The sequence below is a fragment of the Euwallacea fornicatus genome, chromosome 39 (assembly GCF_040115645.1).
Source record: "Euwallacea fornicatus isolate EFF26 chromosome 39, ASM4011564v1, whole genome shotgun sequence".
NCBI classification, from domain to species: domain Eukaryota; kingdom Metazoa; phylum Arthropoda; class Insecta; order Coleoptera; family Curculionidae; genus Euwallacea; species Euwallacea fornicatus.
The window spans coordinates 379,199-397,781 of NC_089579.1; the positions used below are offsets into that span (position 1 = coordinate 379,199).

At 41.5% G+C, this 18,583-nt stretch overlaps 1 protein-coding gene across 4 annotated transcripts; it reads right to left on the reverse strand.

Annotated features, from left to right (window-relative positions):
* Window positions 1–8,158: 8,158 nt before the first annotated feature.
* Window positions 8,159–17,857, reverse strand: LOC136349661 (E3 ubiquitin-protein ligase TRIM71-like). 4 transcript variants are annotated; one of them, XM_066301350.1, is made up of 14 exons: window positions 17,718–17,857; window positions 14,416–14,615; window positions 14,014–14,186; window positions 13,232–13,949; window positions 12,310–12,616; window positions 11,934–12,046; window positions 11,716–11,877; window positions 11,328–11,539; window positions 10,691–11,254; window positions 10,408–10,563; window positions 10,010–10,350; window positions 9,041–9,306; window positions 8,484–8,749; window positions 8,159–8,350 (listed from the first exon to the last, which is right to left on the reverse strand). In XM_066301350.1, the coding sequence occupies exons 2-10, from the start codon at window positions 14,513–14,515 to the stop codon at window positions 10,411–10,413; spliced, it is 2,502 nt and encodes an 833-aa protein (XP_066157447.1). In that variant the 5' UTR covers window positions 14,516–14,615; window positions 17,718–17,857; the 3' UTR covers window positions 8,159–8,350; window positions 8,484–8,749; window positions 9,041–9,306; window positions 10,010–10,350; window positions 10,408–10,410. The 4 variants fall into 4 exon arrangements, with proteins under 4 accessions (XP_066157447.1, XP_066157450.1, XP_066157449.1 ...); XM_066301353.1 differs by having other exon boundaries at window positions 14,014–14,183; window positions 17,310–17,857; XM_066301352.1 differs by having other exon boundaries at window positions 10,100–10,350; window positions 17,310–17,857.
* Window positions 17,858–18,583: the final 726 nt, after the last annotated feature.

Here is an 18,583-nt window from a genome sequence, read left to right on the forward strand (position 1 = left end):
AGTTGCTTACTGTCCATGTAATCTAAATTGGAACGGATTGTAACTAGTGAAAAATTAAAATTAAAAAAATGGAACAGAGTCAAGCTGGACTTCAGGAACGAAAAGCCTCGGACGAGTCTAAGAACAAAAAATGATATCTTCTAATGAAGAGGAATTATTGGAATGTTAATGGATTGAAGTTCTGAAACTAGTGATGTGGATTATCAAGAAACAAGTCACTCACCAAGTAGCGATAATGGAGATGTGGAATGTGAAAATGTGATTAATGGAGCAACGACTTATCCACAAATCCCATTCCTCTCCAAACTACTACAAACCAATTAATAGGGTTTTCGAATGAATTTGAACCCCGCAAAATCCAATTTTCCCGGTGAACAGAAACTATTCGTTCAATCTAATGGCAAGTTCATCTCGCAATCCATGTTCGTATCTGCATTAGACTGTAAAAATCCCATTTTCCTAACATTATACTTTTTTTTCTTAGGGAAACACACCCAGAGATTTCTTTGATTTACTTATTCGCGGAGAAAAGCTGAACCTTATTATTCGCAAGACGAACGCTCATGTTTAGCAATTCTACCTTCGTGCAAATACGAAAGAACCACTTCGCATAACAAATTGGAAAGACATTACACGTGAAGAACTACTAGTATTTATTGGCTTACTATGACATATGGGAACCATTAGGTTGAACAGGCTGCAAGACGACTAGGAAGACGTACCGCCTGTGTAAAGTACCGGTATTTCCAACAAGCATATATGAGTAGTGATCAATCTACGATTATTCTGCGGTGTTTTCACTTTTGTGAGAATCTTTTGCCTACTGCATCGGAACCTGCAGGCTCCGTAAATTAACATCCCTTGTAAATGGCTTCAACAGTAGGATGACTCACATTCATAGCCCACGTGAAGAACTACCGCTCGACGAATCGATGGTATTATGGAGGAGATTGAATTTTTCGGTAATTCATAAAAAATAAAAAACATAAACACGGGATAAAATTATACAGGGTGCGCCAACTAAAACGAAACAGAGCTGTTTTCTTGGTTAATAAAAAAGTTATGTATTTTTGTGGATCACATTATCGGACCATATTTTATTCCCGGAAATCTGACTGGCGAGACTTATCTTCAGTTGCTGGAAGACTTCGCTTATCCCCAATTAGTAGATCTTGTGGAAAATAATCCGGATTATTCAGAAAATCTATTGACATTCCAACAAGATGGTGCACCACCGCACTGTGCTTTAGCCGTTCGGCAATTTCTAAATGAAAATTTTCCTAGTCATTGGATTGGTAGAAGGGGTCCAATTGAATGGCCTGCAAGGTCTCCAGATTTGACTCCATTAGATTTCTTCTTTTGGGGTCATCTCGAGTCGAAAGTGTACTCCACTCCTCCAGGAACTTTGGAAGTTTTGCGAGAACGTATTGTTAATGAATGCCGCCAAATAACCCCCGAAATACTCCAGAAGGTACGACAGAGATTCGAAGCAAATTTATTTCACTGTCAGGAAGTTAACGGACAACAATTGATTTAGGTGATTTTATGCGTTATGTATTTGTAGTATTCATAAAGAAATAATCGTTTTACTCATCACTGGTTGTTCGAAAGTAAGAAATTTTGGTATCACCATAAAGCCCTTCAAAACACCTTTAATTTGATGTATAACTCGACCCCCCTTCCCATTTAAAATTTCAGCGGTGGTTCATCTCCTGCCCAGAGGGTGAAGACAACCACCGTAAATATCTAATAAAAAATCTTCCCCCTCCACACTAAAGTTGACGTGTCCGAGCATTTTTGCATAACTTTTTTATTAACCGAGAAAACAGCTCTGTTTCGTTTTAGTTGGCGCACCCTGTATTTATTGACGTCACCACATGGTACCGTGATAAAATTTGCTAAGTGCACTGGAAGTTTTTATTATTATTTTTTTTTATTATTATTATTAATTATATTGCCTCAACATCCAAGATCATTTGCACTTGATACATCAGATCTTTCTACAATAATATTATTTGTTAATATCGTTTAGTTACTATCTACGTTAATCCGGAATATTGATCTTAGATAAGTCTGTACATATCTACAGATTTTAGATAGCTTAGAAGTTCATGTTGTTTATCCGAGATGGTTTTCTTGGAGATCATCACTAATAGCTCTTCTAGTATTGAATTGAGGACAATCAATTAGAATGTCTTGAACCGTGAGGACTACGTTATTACAGTGGGCACAATGTGGTGGGTTCTGTCTTTCCATCAGATATCCATTGGCGACTCTCGTATGTCCTATTCAGAATCTTCTGATTGTAGTGGTGTCCTTTCTGTTCATGCGTGAGGCTTTGGGCATCAGGATAAGAGGCTCAATTCGCGATAGTTTAGTTTTAGATGAACTCCAATAGTTTTGCCATTTTTTTTTAATTATCTGTGTGAAAGAATGTCTAAGGTGCCGTGGGAGCTGAACTTGTACAACCGGAAGTTCCAAGTTTAAGGCCTCCTTGGCAGCCAGGTCAGCTTTTTCATTTCCAGGGATACCAATGAGGGACGGCGTCCAGACAAGGTGAATGCTGTTACCGTTGGAGACGAAGAGCTGGCATATATCCTGAATTTGCTGTACCAAGGGATGAGCGGAGTATGGATCTTTAATTGAATATATACAGGGTGTCCGGATACTCCGTGCACAACGCTCTATCAGATATAGTACAACTCATAATAAGTCGATTTAACTAGATTTGCCTTAGTACGAAAGTTGATAATAACGGAGCTACAGGGTGTCAAAGTTAAAAAATAAGATTTTCTTTAATATTTTTTGACTTCTTCAAACTAATTTCACGAAATTTTGCATTCAGGGTTTTTTTGAGATGAGAAATTCAAATTTATAAACGATTTTGATGTATCTTCTAGAGGGCACCAAAAGCGACCATTAGGACGCTTTTAAACTATCAAAACTTTTTTCTGCCGCAGTGTATGTCAATTTCGAATAGAAAAATCTCTTACCCTATCTTTTCTGCTTAAAAAAGGTATTATATAATATAAATATAATATATAATAAGTATAATCCGAACTTCAGTAAAAAAATTCTCTCCACCGACGAAGCTTGTTTTACTAGATCCGGCATGCTTTAGCAACAAATGATCAATATCCTCCTGGGATATTTCATTCCATGCTACCTCAAAATGATGTCGTAGGTCATCCACATTGTTTGGAGGCCTCGGTAAATTTCGAAGACGGCGACTCATCTTGCCCCAAAGATGTTCGATGGGGGATAGGTCCGGTGACCGTGCAGGCCAAGGCAGTATTTCCATTCGTGCTTCTTCCAGGTATTGTCGAGTAATGTGCGCACTGTGTGGTCCTGCATTCTCCTGTTGGAAAATGCCATTTGGTAAAGTTTGCATGAAGGGTGCATACTGACCTCAAAACATTGTTAATGTAGCGACGTGCGTTTGGGGTGCTTGGAATGAACATAAGAGAAGATCTTCGACCAACACATATCGCACCCCACCAGGTGTTAAAGCTGTGTGGCGCCTTTCACAAAATTGCAAATTTCTTCTTTCGCCTCGATATCGTCTGACTCTTCTACGATCATCATCGATCCATAAGCAAAATGGCGACTCGTCACTGAAGACGATATTGTTCCACTCATATACTCCAATCAACTCGTTCTTGACGCCAGGCCAATCTGGAAGCTCGGTGTTGGGAGGTTAGTGGCGGTCGTAGATTTGGGCGGTATGAATGCAGGCCAAAATACGAAATTCTTCTGTAAACTGTTGCCATCGACCCCCGACGATTTATAGCTCTCATCCGATCTACTGCAACAGACATTGTTGTTTGAAATCGATCACCAATGGCCATCCGTCTAAGAAGTCGATCTCCACGTGCATTGCTGCTACGAGGAGGACGTCCAGCTGGACGATGTTGCTGAATCCCTTCTTCAGACCAAAAAGACCATATTCTCGCAATCGTGGTGTGGTTCCGATTGGTTCTTCGGGCAATCTCACGGAAAGAAAGTCCATCCTCCTTCATACCGATAATTCACCCTCTATCGAAATCCGAAACGTGGGAAAAATTTCGCCAAGGACGCGACTTATCCTTTTCGTACGCCTATGACTATAGCCTTACCGTGTTCATTAGAATTATTTGCAATGTCCTTTGGCAGCATTAGAATTATCAGCCCTATGCTTTGTGGAAATCTCAAGCAATATGCTGCGTTCGCTCAAAATTCACAGTATCAATGCCTAATGGCGGCATCTCCAAAAAAAAGATTTTCTCCACGGTTTAAGGCTGCGGGTAGTTTGTTAATGGAACTTCAGCCAGGGTACGACCATAGCATCACCAAGGGATTTTAGTACTTAATGTTGGCTGAACATATACAGGCTCTCTTCCTTTTCTCTAATCTCGCAACGCAGAAGCTGCGTCCTCATTTGTGAATTTGTAAGCTGGTCTCATTCATAATGAGTTGGTACCGAAAAGTTGAGTTCGGTGAGAACTACCGTCGGTATAAAACGTGCTGGGGTTTCCTCCGTGCTTTACCGGGTCATTCGGACTTATCTGCCTCTTTTCTTCCTTCCAGGGTGACTTGGGGGCAGTTTTCGGGCTCTGAAGCTGCCTAGGGCAAGGACTTAGTGCGGCCAGTTCAGTTTAGTGTGTGAATTTGCGCATCTCTCGGCTTAATTGGCTGATTAAGTCCGAGTAAGTACGCATTTTGCCACCATAAGTAGGTACCAAGAACGACCGTTTTGCGATAAACAAGCAAAGGGACAGACCCTTATTTGTGATTTGGGCTATTTGGCCTTTATCATCGGACACTCGGGGTCAAATTAGCTCGGTTCCCTAAAATCATCTAGGGACTATCGGTCTTTCTTGGACCACATTTATTTCGATATTTGCGCCGGCAAGAGAACTCACTTGGGGGTAACTAAAAAATTTTGCATCCTCCACAATAGGGTCCATTGTGGAGGATCTGTCATCCCCAGAAAGTGCGCTGAGTAGGAGCTCCCGCAGGCCGAGGAGGTCTCAGAAAATGCTGCTCCTCCGGGAGCGACAGCTCGTCAGGGGACGAGTAGGGTTTCCCTTGAAACCACCCCGAAAGGGGCCGACAAGGACCCTATCGAGGAGCTCGAGCTCCTAATCGAAAGGAATTTCCTGGAATCTTGGGAAACTGATGGCTCTAATTAGGACTAGTAACAACATGAAACGCGAGATCAAGGAATCCGCGAAATCATTGAAAGCTTGTGCCGACAAGCTTTATGGAGCGGGGAAAAACCTCGGACAAGCGGCTGCTTCTAAAGTAGCAAGAGAAAGCGTTTCTACGCAGACGGAGATGGAGCCAGAAGTTGCTTTCCTTAGTAGCGAGCCCCACACGCCCCTCCAAACAAGATCGGAAGGGTGTCTTTTGAGGATTTTCCTCGTTAAAAAAAAGGTGCCGAAGAGTAAGAAGACAACTCAACTAATTCCAAAAAAATACCACAATTGTAGATTTTTACAACCTCCAAATCCTCAACATAATGTCCATTACATCTCTAGCTCACACTCAAATAACCCTCAAAACCAATCAGATCGTAACTTAAACAATAATCGTTACCCATGAAGGTAAGAAACATTGACATGTAATAGACCGATGTAGGGAAAGAGCATATGATAATGCAAATCATCGTCAGCCACCAATTCAGGAAATCAGCCTCTCATTCAAAACCAACCCCTTCAAAACAATACAAATTCTTTGAGCTATCGAAGCTCTGAATCCAGTCCTGATGAGAGGACACATTGTCGAGGCCGAATCACGACAATCAACATCTCAAACACCACATACGCCATATTTCACATGGATAAGCTCACTTCAAACCCCTGTATGCTTCTTACCGATACTGGGGCAGATGATTGTTTGATTAAAATTTCCAAAATCAACCCTCATGTAGATAAACGCATTGACAACTTCATAACCGTTCGAGGCATTGACACAAGTGTCATAAATCTAAATAAAACTTTATTCCTCAAAATGCTCAAGCTCATTATTGATAAATCATTTCAGTGTGATAATGATAATTTACACCTAGGTAAAGAGATTATTACCACGGGTCACATTACGATCGAAGAGTAAACGACATCTTATATGCTGCAGGGAGAATCGTTTATTTATTAAATGAAAAATTATCAAAAGGAAAATTTTGGAAATTCAACCGTGAGCAGGACTGCTCATGTCAAATTGTAATGAAAGACTTATGCGTAAATTACACTATTCTAATTAAAAAAAAAAACAGTGATGATTCACGTAGGTCTGTCGAAAAAGGCCTTTACGTCCGTTATGGAATCACCACGACCCTTAAATTTAATAATTTTATTTTAATCAACTCCTACCTCACCTGCATTAAACCCATGTGGGAAAGCATTTGTTAAAAAGTGTAAAAATGTTTTTCCATTTAGCTGTCTAGGCATTGTGTAAGACCCGATAAGTAGGCCTTCCTGAGTCTTGTCCATACATTAATTCCAAACCTTTTCCAGAAATAACTTGGTCAGATAGTACACTGAGTTCCCCCTATCCAGATATGCGTCTTCTGCACGTTGAAGACACCTTTATTTAAATCCAGCTTCATCAGTTGAAAATAGCAATGATGTAAAGTTTCGTTGTTAATGTATTTTAGCAAGATCCCATTCACAGAATTGAGGTCTTCGTAACGAATTTTCACGTTAAAAAAATTTCACCTTTTGCCTAGAGAGGGAGCAGTTGGTATTGTATTATTTATCCGCCATTCTGTCAAGGGAGATGTCCTGGATTGAAGTGCCAACCTTCTGTACCAGTTTTTGGTCGGAGTTTAACATGGTCAAATGGCAAACTTTCTTGCTCGTGACTTGGAAAAGCAGGCCGTCTTCCATGTTCATGGGCTACTGGTTTAAACTGACCGTAATTCGGAAGATATTGAATAACACGTATAAAAGTGCGTTCGGGAACTTTTCTAAGTAGGTTCTTCGAGCTTCAGAAGCGTTTTCACTGAAGGCACCATATGTTAGGTCCTCAACAAACCAGTACCATTTTGAACAAATTTAAATGGCCGAAACACCGAACGCAAACTTTCGCCGGTCAAAATACCAAAAAATTTCGATTCGTTGACGAAGGTACGCGCATCAGCTGGTCAATCTTCGACCCTTTTTTTTGGAAAATTTGTTTCAATTCACGAACACAAATCATTGGCGCATTATGAATTTTAAGGAGAGAAATGTAAAAATAAAAGTGGTTTCCGATGAAAATGGTACATACAAAAAAGTTGCCCTTAACGAAATCTATCATTGGTTTAAATTAATGTAATTCTCTGTAATATACTCTCCATATACACAGTAAAGCTTACAAAAGCCTCCTTCGCCTCCTCCTCCCTCCCCTCGCCCTTAAGATTTTAAAGGAATTTACCAGATGACTTAAGTAACGAGAAAAACGGGTATAATTTTTAGACTTCATACATATTTGACTTATTTATGGCTTTCGCAGAATTGCCGTGATTCGATAGGTTAAACGACGGCATAGTGTTCCGGCATTAAGGATCATCAGTTCACATCCTACTTCTTTGTTTCAATTTAACGATTATTACATTTTCAAGTTTTTAATGGTTTTTGATACTGTAGCATCTCCACAATAATTAACAGTACATAAAAACTTTCATAAAGAAAATTATAGGAGGTTGGTTTATTAATTCGTTTTAACGTAAGAGTGAGAAAAATGATGGAGGGTCTCTGAGGGAGAAACGACGGAGTGCTGTTTATTAATTGTTTTTAATATAAACGCATGCCCTCGGGGGTGACAAGGAGGCATAGGGCTGAGAATACATTCTTGTCTCGAATCTTGAAAGTAACGAAGTGTCCAAAGACATACTTTTATTTTATTTAAAAAAATGGAACTTAATCTGATTGCAAAAGTCGCGTCTATGTATTCCTGTTTCGAATAATTCTTTATTTACGACTTTTTTAAATACAACTGACATATGACAATATATGACACTGACATATGACATTGACATATTATATAATATATGACAACTGATATATGACAATTCCAATACATGTGACCTTTCAGAGGTAGCCACGGAAACGGATGCAAACAGTAATAGAATTTTCTACTTTTGTTATTTGCAGCTTCGAAGAAAACTTATACATTTAGGGAGAGAAAAATTACAATAGTTTTCTATCGGTAACATTTGTATTGCTCCACGTAATCAAATATAGGACGTTCCATGTAAATTACAAAATTTGAATCGATAGATGTGGTCCTTAGGATCCAGAGCAAAGTCGGTGGATCGACTGAATTCATCGGGATAGGATTTGTCAGTGTGGCCTAATGCCCACGTGAAGTCCCCGTTCTCACCAAGTACCTGGAACGAAACGGTACTTATGTGTATTATAAGTATATTTAAAGATATTTTATCATTCGCCGTTCAACAGCTTCCAAAGATTTTAGTTTGGAACTTTTAACTTGAAATTATAAATTAAATGACAAAAATTAACCTGAGTTCTATGTGTTGTCTACGACGAATTATCTTCCGCCGTCACAAATGACCCCCTGCGGACGGTTGAAATAGCCTTTGTCGGGGTTTGCTTTGCCCAGGTATCGCACCCTTCTTGTGATTCTGTCGATGATAACCTCGCAATGCATGTTGAAGTCGGTGAACGTGACGTTTCCGCGAGGGTCAAAAGTGACTCCTCTGGGTGAACCCAACAGCCCCAGTATGTTCAGTTCATCTCCGAACTTGTCCAGAAATATGCCGTTCCAGCTATATTTTTTCACAAATCAAATTTAGACAAATACTTTGCATCTGAAGCAGAAATTGAGTTGAAAAAAATCAAATTTTATTGTTCCATTTGATTTTTAGTTCATCAAATTTCATCGTTAAATAGCTGAGTTGTAGCTTCGCTCGTTTTTCATAACACAGCCGCTGTGTGCAAGAGCGACCCTATATATGAATATTTGATACAATTTGAAGAAGAAAATCGTGAAGATCTTCATACGTTTGGCCAACTTTTTGCACAATTTTTCCACCGTGTTGCTGTGACGCAAAACTTACTCGGAAGAAGCTTGAAGAATATTCTCCATTTGCAAGGTGGTGTTGGAGAGCTTTCCTTGGCAAATCTGTTCCACCTCCCCAAGCAACTCTTCCTTTTTCTTCTCGACAACCCCAGTCACTTGCCAAAACACGTTCTTCTATTTCCATGGTCGCCAGATACGTGCTACGTTCTAGATCATTTAACCAGTGGTGTAGATCATACGCGATGCTGTTCAAGCACGCTGTCGTGGTGTAGAGTTCCTTAAGCAGTCGTCCTCGGGTGTACTCTGCAAGTTTGTATCGATTGAGGGACAAATACACAAGTTGAAGTTCTAAAAAATGCAAAAATTTTGGGATTCAGAAACTCAAGACATTAAAATGCTTCAGTACTCGCCTTCGACAGTTGTTTTTTTACACAATTTAGTATGCGCAATAACAAAGATATTTTTAAACAATTTACCAATTAAGCATTTCGATTATTTATTTATCAGGTATGCGATTGCTACCAGTGCTTCTTCATGACAATCACGACATATCACATATTGTGAGTCACTACAACAGATAGTTCATGGGTCGTGGTGCTCCCATTCCACGGCCTGTTCGCCCATCCGATCTGACACTTCTCGACTTGCAAGTATTTATAGGGTTTTATGAAAGGCATGCCCTACTCTAACGAAATACGAGATTTTGTGATCGTCTTGAAGCAGTTGTGATGACGATTCGCAAACAGGGTTTAGATCTTGAAAGTTATGCCGATCGCTATTACGAATTGGCTCATAATACTTTCCTCAAAAATATATTATCAAAACTCTTTATCGATAATTAAGAAAAATCATATCTGTTATCGTGCAACTTTCATTATGGTATTTTCTGTTTAACTGGCTTTTTAACGTAGCTGATCAGGCCTAAAAAACAAAATTACGAGACTTCGAAAACCCTCTGTGCTCTCTAAGTCCTCTAAATGGACTTGCATTTACGCTTTTTAGTTACCCAAGCCGGACAGAAGAAGTCGAATATCATCGGTGGACAGTGAAACGGTCTCGCTTGACCCTCCTACCTCATTACCCGAACCCCTTTCACCTCTCACAGCTCGCTCGCACGTTGGAGGCTGTAACCTCGTTTGAAGGTGATCGATCGATCTTCCGTTGCGTCTTGACGTCGCGTTGACGTTCGCATTGCTGGATCTTCGTTCAAATTGGACTCTTGGTGCGCTGACCGGAAAGTTGTCGGGTGACGCTCTTTCGACCGATGCGTCAAAATGGTAGACGGGGCGGAAGCTCGTGAGTGGTATTCTTAAGAGTCGATTGACGCACCTTTCGGGTAGGTACGTACTGCAATTAGCAAAACGTCAGTGGGGTCAGTCCTCTTGTCTGTGCACAAGTTCTCACGATTTAAAAGATTTGAATTCGATTGTTGCCGAAATCGAGGACGTAGATGTGGCCTTGCGGGTCTAGAGCAACGTCGGTGGGTCGGTCGAATTCACCGGGATCGACTTTGCCACTGTGGCCTACGGCCCACATGAAGTCACCGTTGTTATTGAACACCTGGAACGAAAGAGCACCTACGTGCATTTTAAGCAGATTTAAAGATGTATGATCATTCGCCGTCCAGATGTTCCCAACGGTTTTAGTTTGGAACTTTGGACGTTTAGATTTTAACGTGAAACATTACTTGAATTCTAGAATTCTTCGAGTCGGCTACGACAAACCATCCCCGGTCGTCACAAATGATCCCCTGTGGACGGTTGAAGTAGCCCTCGTCTGAGCCTACTTTGCCCAGGTATCGCACCCTTCTGGTGATTCGGTCGATGATAACCACGCGATGCATGTTAAAATCGGTGAACATGATGTTTCCGTGAGGGTCAAAAGTGACTCCTCTGGGTGAATCGAACAGCCGCGGAATGTTCAGTTCATCTCCGAACTTGTCCAGAAATATGCCGTTCCAGCTGAAAAGCTGAATGCGGTGATTCCGGGTGTCGGACACCAAGATGTTGCCGTGGGTGTCGCAGGTCACGTCCCACGGATATAAGAACTGGCCGACGTTGGATCCCCGCTCGCCGAAGGTGTGCATAAACTCTCCACGCCAGCTGAACACTTGGACTCTGTGGTTGTCCTTATCTGTCACCACCAGATGGTTCCCGGGAGTGACGGCGACCGCGGCCGGTCGATTGAACTCACCGTGTCCGCTGCCGTGAGAGCCGAACTCGAAGAGGAAGTTCCCCTTCGGGTCGAAGACCTTTCGAAATACGTAAATCAGTCGGATCTTCAATGTCGTGACAAGAGACGAAATATGTATTTTCGTAATTTACCTGAATTCTGGAGTTGCTTCTGTCGACAACCACAATCTGGCCCATGGTGTTAATGGCGATCCCCCACGGCCGGCACAACTCTCCCGGACCGCTGCCCGCTTTGCCCATCACGCGTGTGGGGGTTTCTCCATAATTTTTGACCGTCAGAATGCTCTCGCAGCCGAAGATCGCACGCGACATACTCCAAGGGACAGGGTTTTGTGATTTAAGCCCTTTAAATATTTTTCCTGTTATATTTCCATGTTTTACACCTTTTACTTCTGGGAAACAAGTGAAAAATTGAAAGAAAACTGAGTTCAATTTCTTTAATGCGTTTAAAGAACTAAAAGTAAAATTGTGTTAAAAACCCTCTCACGTGTCACCAGGGTCTCATTGTGTTTACACTTACAACTGCGTGAAAGATCGGGCTTGGGCCGTTTGAGAAGTAACGTCGCCTTTTCCTGCGGAGGGATGTTCACCCTTAACTGTCCCCACATGGAGATATGTTGCAATATCTGCTCTGCGGGACCTACAAACGTGACGTGGGCCTCCTCGAGCGGTTTTAATTCTCCTACGAGTAGATATGTGGACAAAAGGTATTCTCTCCATCAGGACCGAAGTACTCACCGATACTCTTCGTCTCATGCAGCGTCTTGCTAACCTGGAGATTGACCGCCGCATGTTCCCATGAATTCGTGAATCTCTTAGGGTTGATCAACAGCGCAGTGGCGTCGGCCAGACTACATTAAACGAAACGCATGTCACGAAGGGTGTTTTGCTTAGGTCTGCCTACCATTGCTACTACGAAAACGACAAGTACAACTTGTGTGGTATTAGACTAAAGTTTCCCCTTGTGGAGTTTCCCAAGGAAACAGCTACGAGATAGCGCGACCTTACACGTGAATATTTGATACGATTCGAAGAAGAAAATTTTAAAGATCTTCACACATTTGGCCAACTTTTTCACAAATGTTCCTCTGGATGGCCACGATGCGAAACTTACTCGGAAGAAGTTTTACGGACATTCTCCATTTGCAAGGTGGTGTTGGAGAGCTTTACTTGGCGAATCTGTTCCACTTTCTGAAGCAAGTCCTCCTTTTTCTTCTCGACGGCCTCCATCACTCGAGCAAAGACGTTTTTTATTTCCATCGTCGCTAAATACGTACTGTACTCGATGTCATTTAATGTGTGGTGGAGATCATACGTGATGTTGTCCAAGCGCGCGGTCAAGTTTTGGACCTCATTGAGCAGTCTTCGGGTACACTCTGTCAGTGCATTTTGATTGTGGGAAAAATACACGAGTCGATGATCTAAAAATATACGAAATTTTAGGTCTTTTTCAGACATTCGAATTGTATCATAATTGTTCAACAGTTGTTTACCTAATTTAGTACACGTAATAAGAGAGATATGACTTTTTCGACAATTTATCAATTATTTATTTCTCAAATACCTAGTTGCTACCAGTAGTTCTTCGCGTTAGTCATATATCATTTCTTATGAGTCATTACAACAGGTGGTGCACGGGTCGTGGTTGTCTTATTCCATGGCCTCTTCGGTCACCCGATCTGACACTTCTCGATTTATACGTAGTTATAAGACTTTACGAATGGCATGCCTTACTCTAACGAAATACGTAATTTTGTAGCCGTGTTGAAGCGGTTATGACGATCATTCGAAAACGGGGCTCAGGTCTTGAGAGTTATGCTGACTGCTATTACGAATCGGCTGATAATCCTTCCTTTCCTCCTGATACATCATTAAAACTTTTTACCGATAATTGAAAAAAATCATATACTTTTCGTTACTTTCGTTTAATCGGCTTTTGTAACGTGGCTAATCAATTCTTTAAAATAAAATTACGAGACTTCAAACACCCTGTAGAGAACACATGCACATCTGTAAATCCTCGTGTGTTCACTCGCCTTTATGCTTTTCAAATGCGCAAGCCGGACAAAGGAGCTCGAAGCACTGACTGCAGCTAAATTTGAATTCTGCCTGGTGGAGTGAACAAACCGTCAGCTGCGAAGGTGGCAGGTTGCTGGTGGCATGTCCAACGCTACTGACGTGCGCCATTCGAGCTGGTTCCCCCAGAACCTCCTTCACAGGACCCAACTGGAAAGGGGGAAACACCTGCGACTCCGCCAACGAAACCACCTGGGGAGCAGTGAAAAAGTTCTTAAATATGTTTGAGTCGGTGCTGGACGTGAGTAAACTCGTCATGGACTCCGAAAAAGACCCAAAACAACTGCTCTCTGGAACAGATATATCATCGGTGGACCCTGCTGAGACGGTCTCGGTCGACCCTCCATCCTCACTGCCCGAGCGCCGTTCGGCTCCCACGGCTCGTGATGTTGAAGGCTGTACCCTGGTTTGATGGTGATTGACCGTACTTCCAGTGCCATCTGACGTCGAACCGGCGTCGGCACTGTTGGGTCCCTGTTCAAATTGGTCTCCTGGGGCGCCGACCCGACAGTTATTCCTGGGTGACACCCTTTCGGCCAACGCGTCAAAATGGTAGACGGTGTGCAAACTCGTCGGTCCCGCTCTTAAGTGCCGACTGACGCACTTTTCGCACAGATATATTCTGCAGTCATAACATATCGCCCTCGCTTTGTTAGTTTGCCGGCACCCGGAACAATTCTGGAAAGATCTCTCACTGATTTTAGACGAGGTACTGATTCAGAAATGCACTGCAAAAACTCACCACCAAAAAACCTTGGAGGAAAGGCGGATCAAAGGGGCCTGACACTGGGGGGTACAGCGGCTTGGGACTCGTGGTTAAAGCAGGGCTCGATGCCTCGTCGAAGGACACATTCGTATTGGAGAAGAACTGACGGGCGTCCGCATGGAGGTTATCGTTAGCACTGGGCGGAACTGCTGAGAATAAAAAACCAATTATGTAAATTAATAAATACCTCCTATCAGGTGGATTATTCATTATTCCCACTTTCTTTCTTTGGGGGAATTGCGCCTCAATGGAGCATTATTCCACACGCCCCCTCCAACAGCTTTTAGAGGAGTGAGGGGTGTTATTGCAAATGAAGAGGAAATGAACGAAACAGAATGGATAAGTAAACATTTCAAGTTTAGGCAGAAAAGAAATTACATGCTTCAGGCATCACTTCTTTGAGTTCTTCATTGTTGAGCGCGTCTCCCAGAGCCTGAATATTGTCGTCGATTCCGCCACTTGACAAGCTTGATGCCATTCTGGATGAGCACTGAGTAAGCAGTAGGAAGAGCAGTAATTCCAGTTTTGGATCAGACGTTCGCTCTCAGCACAACCGTCGTTCTTTCCTAATGGTTAATCTAGAAAATGTGATTGGTAGTTAATAGAGCTACAATGACAGTTGTGCCCAAATAATGAAACTTGACCAGGAAAAGCCAGTAGGGAAGAGGGTCAGCTGGAAATTTGCAATAATATCAAATAATTCAACAATCATAAGGGACATTTTCTCTGAGACCTTCTCTAAAGGAACTGGAAAATGAATTAAATTCAGAGTTGAAAGTCCTAAAACAAGGAAAACCAATTTTGGTGACCATTTTACGCCTTCATAGTAAACGAGCGAAGCGTGGTGCCGCAATGTATGAACTGTATCTCAGCCTTTTAGCTATCATGAAAAGTTATTTAAAAAATGGTATGAATCATCAGACTATACTGCAAAAATCATTAATGTATCATGAAGACGTGAAAACTAGCCAACAATCAAAAAACAGCGAGAGTTTTCCTCTCAATCTGGAACATTTGGAACTTTACTGTTTTCCATAGACAATGGAAGCTTATAAAAATACAATATGTTTGGGTGCTGAAAGGGTTTTTCTTTGAGATCAAAGTTATTTCCATGTTCCATGGAGCAGCTTCAGTACATTTTTTGGAAAATTTAAAGCAAGTTTTACTCGAATTATCAGTGTCTCATAAAAATATCTAAAACATTCTCTACTTTAACAGACTCGATGTATTTTATGTCGACAATTAGGACCGTATAGGTAAAACCAACTTGGATCCCACTCTGTAGGTAGATACAGGGTGTTTCAGAATTATGGTGACAAATCGGTGGAGGTAACAGATAATCGAAAAACAAATATAGTTTACTTAATGAAAGATTGTCTTAAGACCTGTCATTTCTGAGATACAGGGTATTATTAAAATTCTGCTTTTTTTCTTTTTTTTTAAGTTTATTTTAAATCTGCTGGGACTATCGAAATGAAAATTTGATGGGCACAATTAAAATTTTGCACATAATAGAGGGCGCTAGTTATACGCGTATCATGACATATTTTCACAAAAAACTTTTTTAAATTCAGATTTATCGGTAAAAAAGTTCAAGAATATTAAAAAGCTGTCAATTCTGCATAAAAAAGTTACTTTTAATAAAATACTCTAAAGTGAACGGTTGTCCAGAAAAATGACAATTATTGTCATATCGGCTTTAAACGCTTAAAAAAAAAAAGTCTGAGGTTTTTTTATCATTGCTTTTAATACTATCTAAATACAATGAAATAAACACTAATATTACAATAAACGTTCAAAGCGATGACCGCGTTGGTCATTACATGAGTTGCACCGCCGTAACTAGTTTTGTTGCACCCTGGGGTATTCCGAATCGCATTGAAAATTCTTTCACTCACTTCTTCAACATTTATTACTGGTTTCGTGCACACTAAACCCTTCGCATGACGCCAAAGAAAATAATCCGGGAGGGTCAAATCAGGGGAACGAGGAGGCCATGCCGCTGGTCCAAACCTACCTATCCGGCGTCTTCCATAAACCTCACTAAGACAACCTCTTACTACTCTGGGAGAATGAACTAACGCACCATCATGCTGGTACCACATCCTGCTACGTACTACTAGTGGCACATCCTCCGAAAGCTCTGGTAAATTATCACATAAAATTTGCAAATATCTGTTTGGATTTAAATGATGTGGTAGTACGATGGGACCTACTAAATGGTTACCTACTATTCCAGCCCAAACATTGACTGAAAAGCGGTGCTGGTGGGGCGTCAAATGATGATTTTCTTCGTCCCAAACGTGGCTGTTGTAGACGTTGAGATATCCGTCTCTTGCGCTTCATCGCTAAATAGTATCAAATTGGCAAAATTCTGATTTCTTGCAATGCGCCGAATGTACCAACGGCAAAAACTGATTCGCTTCGGGTAACCATTAGCAAGCACTCTATGTGGGTGATGTGGACGTAAGAGTTGTTCGTTCAAAGTTCTCCAAACTGTCGAATTTGAACCTCCCGATTCGTTAGCCCGAGTACTGGTGGATGGTTGATTTTCAATTCTTTGGAGGACGTTCCCCCTTGTCCAGAACGAGCTCTTCTTGGCGCACGAGCAGCATGCCTATTAAGCAACAATGCACCACTTTCACGCATGCGTCTGACAACTGCTGGAAATTTTGCCCTACTAGGACGTCGTCGAGTAGGAAATCTTTCTTGATGAATTCTTTCGGCTTCTCTTGCGTCGCCTTGAGTTTCACCATGAATAAGCACCATATCAGACGACTCCGGAAAAGTCTACTCCATTTTTAAGTAGCTTCTAACGCACCGCGGTTAATTAAAGTCGATGTGACGTTAATTGCCATTTTTCTGGACAACTTTAGAGTATTTTACCAAGAGTAACTTTTTTGTGCAGGATTGACAGTTCTTTAATCTTCTTGAACTCTTTTACCGGCAAATCTAAATTTAAAGAAGTTTTGGGTGAAAATATGTGATGATGCGCGTATAACTGGCGCCCTCTATTATGTACAAAATTTCAATTGTGCCCATCAAATTTCCTCTTCAGTAGTCCCGGCAGTTTTAAAATAAACTAAAAAATAGGAAAAAAAGCAGAATTTTAACACTCTGTATCTCAGAGAGGGCGGGTCTTATCTTTCATTAAGTAAACTACGTTTGTTTTTCGATTATCTCTTACCTCTGTCGATTTGTCACCATAACTCTGGAACACCCTGTATATCGTGGAACAATAATCTGAACGAGATGGGTGAATGAACACGTACCAAAAGCGAAATTTGGCATGTTTCGCTCGCTAATCTTCATATAGCGAATGCATGTACCTGAAACGGGTCCGTAGCAGCTGGTGTATTTATCTATTGACCATTGTGAAAGGGATAAAAGCAGACTTAAAATATTCAACCAAGTTCATATTGGGGGTCAACGACAATAAATCAGAAAAAAAGCCTGATATATCGAAGTTGTTTTGGTCGACGAAGTCCAAGGTAAATGACCATAAGGTTCGCGCTAAATTTGCAAATAGAATTCATGATTAGCGTCCAAGCTCAAGGGGGATTTGTATCTAGTTGTGGAGTGTGAACCTTTTTGTTCTAGCACCTGTAACTCCTCGATGTGGCCCCTTTGGAGCTGCCCGCTCTACAGACTTAATTCATACAAAATGATCAAATTCGAACCTTCACCACTGATCCTGCACACGTAGACCGTTAGATACTTCTTCCTTTAAAAATCATTAAGTGAAATTTTTACGACACCTTTTTAACGTCTCAATACTTGTGCACCTTTAGGTGTCTCGTAGAACACTGATCACGGCAACCATCACAGCCTTCCTTTTAATTCGTGTCAATATACCTTACTGAGGGGTCAAAACCAATTTCCGAACCTTGCAAATGGAACTGTTTTGCAGTAATAAAGCGATAAAATATCAGTTGTGTCCCTCGTAAATGGACGAAAATTCCAATGTGACAACAGAGCCGTCCGGAGTTCGAAGTGCGAACTTCAAGGCAACATTCCCCTCGATAATTCACATTCGCAGAATTGCCTGTGAACTAACCTCCATTGAAAAGTATCACCCGCTAGTGATAGCAATCAATACGTAAAGATAACAGTGGTTAGGAAACCACCCCTGACCTACACAAACGTTTCTGCCTGGAGGGCGAAGGGGCAGTGGCGCAGGGCGCGGGGCAGATGGCTGCCAGGCGCACCCCTATTGAAACATTTTCCTAAATCGAGGTCCAAGGCCACGGCGAGATTGGGGTGCGAGCACGTGCTGCTGGCGTGCGAGCATTAATGAATTAGCCCTGTGTTGACCGGACGCCACTGCAGGGGTATAATACAATAACAGTTATCTACTGCGTGTGCCCTATTTTTAACTTTCGCACATTGACTTGTCTGAAGAATTTCTTCCGGGTTTGGAGAAGTCTGATTTGACATAACTTAATTTTCGGCAAAAATGCCAATAAGCGCTTCTCTATGCAGAGAGTCTCAATTTTTCGAGGCTAGCAGTCATCCCAAAATCTTATACTGGGTGTTTCCTAAGCAC

Coding starts and splice junctions, on each gene's coding strand:
- LOC136349661 (XM_066301350.1), bottom strand. CDS start 14,515: ATGGCATCAAGCTTGTCAAGTGGCGGAATCGACGACAATATTCAGGCT. Junction 11,540..11,715: donor GCCCGATCTTTCACGCAGTT/GTAAGTGTAAAC, acceptor AAATATTTAAAG/GGCTTAAATCACAAAACCCT. Junction 11,255..11,327: donor GAAGCAACTCCAGAATTCAG/GTAAATTACGAA, acceptor GTATTTCGAAAG/GTCTTCGACCCGAAGGGGAA.